Raw genomic sequence first — 10,751 nt, 5'->3', positions numbered from 1 at the left:
AACGGGAAGAGAGATATTTCAAAAGAGAAAGAAAGACACACAGGCTAGACACCTTAGCATCGTGCCCAGCCTTTACCCATGAGGCTAATGGTTATATGCACAACCATGTACTTTTTAATCTTTATCGAGATTGGTATAAGAATCAAGTCTGAGTATGACCGATTCACCTAATTCCCGATTCCTGAAGTCATTAGACTCATTACTCTCTAATCTCGTAGCCGTTACTCTCTAGTCTCTACTCTTGCGGTGTGTTCATTAAGAAAGCTTTAGGAATTATTCAAATTAAAGGAGAAAAGGATGCGGCAAAGACAACACATCGCATCAATCATCTACTAAAGTCTAATGGAAAGCTACCTTTGATAACGATAAGACCATACTACTCCTAATATTCGCTCACACAGTAATAATATCTGAGTCAATAAACTCATGATCGATCTCTGCTGTTTCTGTTCCAAGCATAGCACAACAGAGGATGGAGAAAAAAAAAAATGAGAGATTTAAACTAATATAATATTAACACCTAAAAGAGTAATAATCAAATCCGTTATATACAAGGAATCTGTGTTGTGTATTGATCCTAAACTTTTCTACACTGATTTTCCTTTCCACTCCTACCTTTTTCCAGCGAATATGAGCAGAACAGAACAAAACATAACAGAAAACCCCCAGTAGAAGAAGTCAGACCCCTCCAACCAAGCCCTTTTCCTTTTTTTTCTGTCTCTTACCTCATCTAACCAAAGGAAAGAGAATTCAACAGTTTTGAATTTTGAAGGCTAGGGTGGTGGACCTTGGCCCTTTGTCTCCTTCCAAACTGTCTTCTTCATCAATCAACCAACAACCAAACCCAACTATAACAACTACTGTATCACCAACTTTTCCTCCTTTTTCCCACTTCAGTTTCCCCTTCCTATGTACACAAACACAAAACTCAAGTAAAGTATATTCTACACATGCCCAAGAGCCCCAACACCTCCCCCCATCACCTCCAACTTTTTTCTCCTTTATATCACCACTACTCCTTTCCATATTGTGTTCAGATTAAGAATAGGATCTGATCAATCCCAAATTGTATAGATTCCTTTTCACTATACTCCCCAAGGATAATAGCACAGCTCCGCCAGTACCCATCTTCGTCGTACTCTCATCCCCCGCCGCCTTGTGATGGATCAATGGTGGTTCCTTCACTTTTAGGCTGCTATACCCAATTCTTTCTCGAACTGATTCGATCATCTTTGGCTCCACTGGGTTACCTGCAGCATCTGTAACATAGAACACATTGAAAGCCATATCACTCGTCGTAGAGATCTCAGCTCTAGTTACATTCAACCCATTCTCTCGGAACGTTCGGGTCACATCTGATAACAACCCCTGTCGGTCCGTCGTGTACAATTCTAGCTTTACACCCTGTTCCCACCAAACAAACAGAACCTTTTTAGATTTTCCCTTTTAAGATACTCATCATTGTAAATTCTTAATTCATAAGGCAACACTTGAAAATAACAGATGATTCCATTACCTCGGATGCCCTTCTTTCAACAGCTGCTTGCAAGCATTGTATTACTCTCTGCCTTTCTGCTTCTGAGCTGATGGGGGTTCCATCTGTATGCTTAATGTAGAACTCCTGTAGCAGGATTCAATAATAATATTAATGATTAGATCAAGCTACCTTCCTAATTGATTAATGAAATTCAGAGATGAACATGAATGATTTTAGAAATTAGTGTATACCTGATAGGCTAGATTGTCTGCTGTGTCAATGGTGGCATGGAAGACCACATACTCCATATCTGTCAAGGTACACACTATATCAAACAACAATTTGGGCCGATCTTTACATTGCACATTAACAATGGAGTAACCCCTCTCTATCCAATTCTGAACTGTGACGGTTGGTGGTGTTCCCGTCGAAGCCATTGCCGATTTCCGCTCATAATCACGGTCAGCAAACATCATCTGGTGAAGCCGGCGTTCTGTATGGGTGACAGCCATGGACACAGCGGTCTTGGCACTTCGGATATCATTATCTCCCTTGAGAACATTCCTGAGACGCGCTTCAATGCTATTGATCTTCTCTGAGTCTTCAATAGGAGACCCAGAATCACATTCCTTGACATAGATGAGAGACGCAATGCGTCCATTATGAGTCCATACTTTGGATTCCACAACATTGCATTCAAGGTCTGCAAGGACTGCAAACACCTCCGAAAGGAGACCAGGCCGGTCTGTTCCCGTTAATTCCAATGCCGTTAGGCCCTTGAAGCTTTCAGATCTAACGCAATTATAGGTACCAAGAGACTGGAACGGATAAAAACAAGCAAACCCATATTATTTTCCATTAAGAAATAATTAAAAACGAATGGGAAATCCAAAACGGGTGAATTAATAATCACCTGCTCGATGTAGCTGATAACGCTCTCGTCGGTGAGTTTGTCACCGTTTTGATCCGTCACGTGGAAGACTGTAGAAATGGAAATTGTTTAGAGAAATGAGATTTCAGAAAAAATATATATCGCGGAAGGGGACAAAAAGGGAAGGTTTCATCATGAGAATCCATGGCCAGAGCTTGGGTTGGTCGTTGGTTGCTTACCATCCATGAACCATCTCCCATCGGAGGAAATGTAAGCTTTCTTAATACAAAGGTTCAGATCTGTAAGGACTTGAACGGCCTCCAACAGGATTCCGGTCTTTCTAGCACTGTCGACCTGAAATTAAAACACAAAAAAAGTCAGTTCCATTTCTTCCAAATCCTTCCTCTCCCTTCTTTTTTATTTTTTTGGTTCTTTCGCATAGGGTTTATGCGAAACTAGCTTATGGGGGGTTTCCGGGAAGCTCACCTTGACCAGAGTCGCAGTAGCGCAAACGGCATTGTCGATGACGACCCTACAAAGTCAGTCAAGAATAAAAACGTAAGTCTAAAATTTTCAATTTTAAAAATCAGAACGGAAATGCAAGAATTCCATCAATTACAGCGGAGAAAAAGATGGTGAAAGAAATAGAACATCGGTCATCACGAAGTTAATTCAGACAGGTAGAGGAAATTCTGGAAGATCAAACGAAAACGAAAGGAAAGTCGAGGGAAAAAACCCAGAAAAATGAAGACGAAATTAAAGGAAAGAAAAATTCAACCTAGAGAGTAAATAACAATGAAACGCAAAAATTTCTATCAAATTCGTAGTACAGAAAACAGATTATTAAGGAACTTTTCGCCCAGAAATCCATGCACGCAAGTGACCAGTACTTTTTTGGGGGGCGGGGAGAGCTTTTCAGAAGCATCGATTCCAAACTCTTGGAAGTCCCAAGAACAAAAGATAAGAAAAGAATCTAAGAAATTTTGTAGAACGGCAGAACATTACTGATACGTAAGTCCATCCGGATGAAGCATTCCATTTTAAAACTGTAAAACAGAACCTCAAACCAGAGCTTCAATTACAAACTTCAAAAAAGAAATCAAATCTACCGAAGGAAATCATCAAAAACACGGATAAAAAGAATGAATTAAGGACAAAAATCTACACAAAAACACACATAAAGGAATCTCTGTAAAGGAAAACAACTAACCTCGGAGTGTTCATTCGAATCACAAGCTTCTCATATTCATCCAAACATGCAGACCATTCCATCCTGGCTTTCCTTTCTTTCTTCCTTTCTCTCTGCCTCGCTCACCAAACAAAACCGCCAAAACAAATCTCCCCCTCCCAATAACCCGCTTTAATAGCAATAAATCTCACCTAAAATAACGCTCTTACCCTAAAGACAGCTCAATGCCATGAAAACTCAACCATCCCCCCTTCGTTGTCTAACCTCTGAACCTTCTTCTCCGCAGACGCAATCACCATTAACAACCTCACCAGAACCTCCTTTTCTTCTCCTCCTTCTTCTCAACACTCTTTTTCTTCCTTTTCCCTTACGATGATGAAACTCTGTTCTTCAAAACACCTCTCACCAGTCTCTGTTTCGTATTTTCTTTCACTTTCCTTTCTCAACTCTGAATTGCTATTTTGGTTCGCATGGAACGCAAAGCACACCTTACCTCACTCACTTTGCCGCTTCGCTTGGGTATCTTATATTCTTATATCCATATAATATAATAATATTATTATTTTTTTCCCATTTTTTTATTATATTTTTATAAGAATTTTAAAACCCACGCCTGTACGCAAAGAGGGGACGGGGGGGTCACAACACTCACTCACATGGCGTGAGTTTCGCCCCTGCCCGGGATGACCGACCCACGCTCGACCTGACCTGACTTGACCTACTCACCAGCAATATTAACTAAGCACTAACCCTATGGGCTATGGCTATCACTCTCCAAAGCCAGCTATTTCCCAATTCCAGGTCAACAACCACTCTAAACGGACACGTGTCGTAAGATCTAATCCCTTTGGCGGTTCAACTGTCCAGGTTGGACACCACGTGTGCGGAAATTCCTCACACTTTGCGTGAGAAAGAAGCCAGCCGTGGACGGTAGAGTTGTTGAGAAATTCTCGATACATAAAAGTGGGGCCGTCCACTTGGCATAGAAGCCTTGTAGGTCCCATACACGGGGGAGTGGAGGAAGAGATGGCTTCACGATGAAGTCGAGATCTGCCGACCGGAATTATGGTCTCCATATCCGTGATCCGTCTCGTGTCGGCTTTTTTCCTTTTCTCTGTCCTCAGCCTTCATGGCGGTTTCTGGTTAATTACTGTACAAATGTACGGCGTATGATCACCACACTTGCTTATAACTAACTCTTTAACCCCGTGACCGATGGCAAATTAGTCATTTAACCTGGAAGAATCATGTATTCTTGTATTGAATTGGAAGAATAGAACCAAACGTGGGGGTGGATCAAGTGGATACATCATTGTTCAACGTCGGAATATTGGGTTCTTGCCACGTGTAAATTAAGCTTTTTCTTGCAGGTTCCATCGTGATTCCAAAATAGGTTGCATGAGTTTGTAGATATGGCGTTTGGAGTTGAGTGTAATATAAGCATAGCTATAATTCCTGCTCAAAAAAATTTGTTGATGTGGTTCCGTTCCAGGGCTTCCACTACAGTTCGTAAAATTTGAGACCCTTGGGACCCACAAAGTAGCAATCAATAGTGGGACCCAATCCAGTTGGGATTTCTGTACAGCTGCACCATTCACATCTTGACGTTATATACCATGTCATGTGGGATATTAATGGTCACGACGTCCAGATTCAGGGGCATTTTAGTCTTAAGAAAGTTAAGCATGCCCCATGTCCCGTTGTCCGGTCCCTCACTTCCCTAGTTCCCTCCCTAGTTCCACGTTCAAGTTAACAACGGAACCCGCTTCTCTCCGACGTGTCGAATTATGATTGGTTAAAAAAAAAAAGGCGGTCTCAGACCAGCTGACAACAAACCGTCGTGGGAGCACGCACTTGGACTTATTCTGATGGCATTAAACACTTCTGAACCAATTCATGCTCGGCACGCGTTGCCATAAAAAACTAACTAACTACCCTAGGAACGAATACGGACGTCCGCACCAAGGATCAGATCCATTACCATCCGATCCAAAAGATATTTTCCTGTCCAGTTTAAGATTCCAATCCGACGGTTGTGGAGGCTGTAGGAGAACGGCCGCTGAGTGGTCCCAAGAGAAGCACATCTGTCTGCAGAGTGTCACGTGATAGTAGTCAGACAAAACGTTCACAAGGTTCTCCGCGATGTAAGGCACCGACGATAACGTGGTTTCAGGCGCAGATATGCTATTTTCAACTCTCACACTCTACAGTAACCGTTTACCTCTCCCCGACATAATCAACAACCAAACCGAAATTTTAATAAATTCCCTCTCATTTAACTGTAACAACGCACGATCCCCTCTCATTTTTTCGCACGTCGTCCACGTGGACCCACCCTCCTCTATGATATGAGTAACCTGGCCCAAGTTAAGGGAGAGGGTCGGTCAGTTCGGGCAGTTGCCGGGGGGCCAGGACAGTTCATCTGTCCGAGCTGAAAACGGTCATATTCACGTTTACGTTTGAATTCCTAGGCGGGAGAAAATGGGGGCAAGTTTTTTCCCGCCGCCAAATCGGATGATGGGGGCCATGCCAGGTCATCGAAGACGATATATGTGTGGGGCTTGTGTGTGAAAGCTGAAAAGACTAAAGCCCAAAGATAGGGTTGGAATCGGATTTTAGGGAAAAGGTATTTTTCAGTGTTCTTCTTTCTAATTTGACGGTTGTAATCTGTTTTATATTAACACTTGGATGCCATTCCCTTTGATCTGGTTGGACTGATAGTGACAATACCTGGGACGTCGTTTTTACAGGATCAGCTCTGGTATGGGTGAGTGTTGGAAAGCTAAAGCGCCACGTCTATGACAGGTCACACGTCGCTTTTGCGTCAGACAGCGAAGGATATCGAGACGATATTTTCCTTTTTTTGCCCTTTTTGTGTGTTTTATATATTCCACGCGGCCCTTTCGGTGGCCTCCTTTTGACCGGGAATTTGCGTGTTTACTGGCGGGAAATTTTGAAAAACAAACCAGGATTCTTTGAAAGGCTGGGAGTGTCTCCATCACTGTTTCCAAACAGGGGGAAATATTTGAATATTTCGTGTTCATTTTCACGGGAAGTTTTGGAAATATCGAATACTTCGGCACCGTATATCTCTCCATGTGATGCTAGTGGCATGTTTTTATCGTGTGGGGATATCAGTATTTTTAGGGCAAAAGTTTTCCTTTACCGTGAAGTGATCTTGTGATTGTTCTTGGATCATCAACACACTACCACTAGGCCACTACACCTTCCCTTTTTAGCCATTCAACACTACCGATTTTCATGATGAAGTAATTCCTCCACTTATACCATTGGTGAAGAAAAACGTGGTTCTATTATATATATAGAGAGAGAGAGAGCTACATTGAGAACCTGAGATATACAACAACTGTCTAGCATAGTTGGTTGTAGAGTTGTATTACGTTCACTAAAAGGTCTTAGTTATTAGCCTCTTGACCGTTACCTTCCCCCTCTTTCTATAGATTAAATACCTATTAAAAAAAAAAAAGATTAAGGAGATATATTGTGATTAAAGAATTTATAGAGATTTGGACATATCAATGAATTGTTAGCTACAACTGTAATGATGGCAACTCTTGTATTAAAGATGGGAGAGAGTTGGGCATGATGCAAGTTTTAGGTGAGTTAGTGGCCTGAACCAATTTTAGGGCTCTGAACATAGGATGGCAAGTGGGTCTTTTTCAAAGGGGGAGGAGAGAACGAACACTAGGATAGCTTAATGGTGGTAGCTTCGGCTTGTGGAGCCGGCACTTAGGGGAGGAGGTCGTGGGATCGAACATTGTCATAAGCATTGTGTGAGTGTGTATATGTGTGTGTTTTTCTTATTTATTTTGTAACCACGCACGGTCTCAAGTTCGATTCTCCATATGTGCATTTGCGATTTAAGTGGAGATCATGGCGGTGGATTGTCCCAAGGATTAGTCGAGGTGCACGTAAATTGGCCTGGACACCAAAAATAAAAGGGGGCGCACCCATGCGGTGTGGCCAACATTTTCCCATTAATTTATAGTGGGCTATCATATAATTAGTATCTAACATATGGCTAAGCCTCTTATGTTTCATAATATTTAAGGGAGTGATATGGTTCTCTCCATTTTTTTATATTAAAATTTAAAAGAATTTTGTGGTTTAAAACTAATCAATATTAAAGCCTAGTTTCCTTGTCATCCATGGTTCATAACTAATCAATATTAAAGCCTAATTTCCTTGTCAAATATGATGGTATTAAATGATTTATATTTTTGCTTCCAATATCATTGGAAGTGAATTAATTTTTCATTAGTCATCAGATATTTTTTAAGTATTACTTTTGTTCAACCAAATTTTTTCTAGTATGTGCTATGCGCGTTGTGTTTGGTCACAATTAGATCGTACATAAACCTCCCAATTCATATTTCAAGTTTCAAGCCAATTAAAGTTTACCACATGACAAAATATAAATTCAGAACTACAAAAAGGGTGCAAAATACTATAATGAGGTGAGTGGATAGACATAGAAGGGTATGGCATTAAAAGAAAGGATAAATGATTTAATTTGAAGTTAAAATTTGACGAGTAGTCAATCTAGACAGTTTCTTAAATATTCAAACTATTAGATTTACCACATCATTCTTCCACCAGAGAGAACTAGACTATGATTACAATATGATTGTAACCATAGAGGGTTACAATTAGATTTTTTCCATTCCGTTAATCATCCATCAAGCATGTATATGAACAGGAGTGATAATTTACTGGTTAGTGTTTTTATTTATTAAATTCTTTTTACAAATCTGTACTTACTCATATATTTTTAGAAACTGAAATCATTTTTAAATATTTTCAAATAGATTAGGCCTCTTATAACTATTAATTCATGTCACAGACATTTTCTTAATCATGATCCTTCCCTTTCGTTTACTATAATAGAATATATTTTTGTAAATTGTTATTATAAGTTGTCATGATTCATCAAATATTATTAGATATAAGAGTTTTTTTTTTTTTTAAAGTTATTTATTCAAATGGACCCACTATAATTATCTATAAATCATTCTACTAGGTCACCCCTTGGAAGTGATGATCTCATTTGTTATAAGGATTCAGGAAGAAGACACATTGTCCGCTTAACATAGGCATTTTCAGAGATTTTTTTCCCCCTCTCTCCTTCTTGACCATTGTTGGTCTCTCACTAATAATACCATCCCATGCACGATATTGATGTGGCGTGGGAGATCTCCTACACCAAAAGCATGCGTAACCTTCCCCATATAGGTTTATACTTGATTAAGTAGTTTGAAATCAATATATAATGAAAAATATAAGAAAAGGTAGCTTTCATATCCTTTAGTCCTAATCGATCATCTACCTTACGCCATTTTGTTTATTGCACAAGTTATTTCTTAAATATACTGAATATTAGAGGATGTTTAGTTAAATGGCCAATCAGACTAGAGACACTCATAAACTATTTCTCAATCTTGTGATTAAAGTAGTAGGGATACCATAACTAAAGAATGAAAACTTGTTAAACCGTAACAAAAATTTGTTAATCTAATTTTAACAGGAAAAAGTTTCCCATGACGCCATTGTACTAATTCCCACTCATATAAGGTTTTTTTTTCTCTCTCCTTTTTACACCATGAAGGTCCTATATGTAAAATAGTATTCCCCGCACTACTATTCGTGTGATATACATATTCCTGCTCGCACTGGTCTCTTTGTGGGAAACCTAATCCCATGAAATTCAATTAAGGTTATTTGTTCATTGAGTCAACATATATGGCCACTACTCTAGATGTAGAGCTTAAACACACCACAATCATATAATCTAAAATAAGAAAAAAAAAAATTACGTTATTGAGTTTACAAAATCTTTAGGGTTGACTTTAAGATAGCATGATGCCCACATTCTTGAAGGTCTCTCTTCTCTGGTTTGACCCAATCACCTATTGGGGTAGGCCATCCTTTGCACACTAAACAAAAATCAAGGCAAAAATAAGACCACCACCACCCCCACCACCACTTAGGTTTAAAGTTTACAGTTCAAAGTTTAATTAATTATGCCATTTGAAATGACTAACACGAATCCACTTTTAAAAATTTATGATTTAAGACACAAGGAACCAATTGAGTTGGTAATCGTTTTATTTGTGCACTTCTTATATAGAGACTTATAATTAATGATGTGGACTAAACAAGAATCAAGAATTCTTCTTTTACAAGTAAGCATCATGATCATGATCAACCAACTTTGGATCTTAATCAGATGGCTGTAATTAGAGAGTAACCCCCAAAAGTTCAATTAATATACCAATTAGAGGAATCAATTGAAGAGACCACGTCACTGATGGTTCCAGAAGGATTTGAAATTAGAAAGTTAGCTAGAAGAAGCCTAGAACGCATGGCAAAGGTTGAGAGAGAGAGACGCTTGGCTTACAAGTTGGGTTTCCTTCAACTACTATCCAATCTTCCACCTTTTTAATGGATTAAGTAATATAATAATCCATTAATAAATAGGCCTAAAACATAAGTTAAGAGTCGTAATTAGTCTTCAAATGGTACTTTGTTAGAAAAAATTGATGAAGTGGCCGGCCTGTCACCATAATTTGAGCATCTAAACCTCAATTAGCAAATTGATTGTTATACTTAACAGTCTAATATCTGTTTTAGTTCCAACCACCTTTTTAATGATTTGGCTTAATTGATTAATGGCTCCTTGGAGCATTACCTCACTAGAAGGCAGATCCTGGGTTTTAGTCCTTCTGCATGCAAATTCTATTGTAGGTTACGTATTCGATATGAATAGGAACTGTTCTTTCTAGGGTTGTCAAAATTCAACACGAATCAACTGAATCCAAGAATAAAACCTAATCGAACCTGATGAGGTAAGAGAATGAGTCTAATGATATTGTCTGCTTTGGGTATCTTGGTATGAGGTCCAGAGGTTGTCTGGTACCCACTAGAGATGAAACAGGGCCGGGTTTCTTAACCCTAGGTCCCCACAACTCAACCCAACCGTAACCCAATCTTGTCAGGTTCATGCTTGGGCCCAATCCTACCGGGCTCAGGGTCAGGTTAACCCTAGCTGATCTTCTTAGTAGAATTACATTATGATAAGTACGATTAAATTCCGATTTCAATTATTCAAATCACTCCGCTACCTTCACTGCAAAAACATTGACTGTAACTGACCCTCCACCCCCTAAATTCCTCAAAGTGCTAATATGTGCTAA

General features: G+C 39.5%; 1 protein-coding gene across 1 annotated transcript; it reads right to left on the bottom strand.

Moving 5' to 3' along the window:
* Positions 1-489: 489 nt before the first annotated feature.
* On the bottom strand, positions 490-4,057 carry LOC122080634 (ACT domain-containing protein ACR8-like). Its single transcript, XM_042647432.1, has 7 exons — positions 3,559-4,057; positions 2,835-2,880; positions 2,588-2,702; positions 2,391-2,458; positions 1,729-2,295; positions 1,517-1,621; positions 490-1,404 (listed from the first exon to the last, which is right to left on the bottom strand). The coding sequence occupies exons 1-7, from the start codon at positions 3,618-3,620 to the stop codon at positions 1,039-1,041; spliced, it is 1,329 nt and encodes a 442-aa protein (XP_042503366.1). The 5' UTR covers positions 3,621-4,057; the 3' UTR covers positions 490-1,038.
* Between the last annotated feature and the right edge of the window lie 6,694 nt (positions 4,058-10,751).

This window comes from Macadamia integrifolia, chromosome 6, assembly GCF_013358625.1.
Source record: "Macadamia integrifolia cultivar HAES 741 chromosome 6, SCU_Mint_v3, whole genome shotgun sequence".
In the NCBI taxonomy this organism is placed as follows: Eukaryota; Viridiplantae; Streptophyta; class Magnoliopsida; order Proteales; family Proteaceae; genus Macadamia; species Macadamia integrifolia.
Note: the sequence above shows the minus strand (reverse complement) of the source record. Positions and strands in the feature narration are given on the sequence as shown.

What these genes read in the sequence shown, in the direction of transcription:
- LOC122080634 (XM_042647432.1), bottom strand. Translation starts at nt 3,620, where the DNA reads ATGGAATGGTCTGCATGTTTGGATGAATATGAGAAGCTTGTGATTCGA. An exon ending in CTACTGCGACTCTGGTCAAG is followed by an intron (nt 2,703 to 2,834) that starts GTGAGCTTCCCG and finishes TTTTAATTTCAG; the next exon opens with GTCGACAGTGCTAGAAAGAC. An exon ending in TGGGAGATGGTTCATGGATG is followed by an intron (nt 2,459 to 2,587) that starts GTAAGCAACCAA and finishes CCATTTCTACAG; the next exon opens with TCTTCCACGTGACGGATCAA.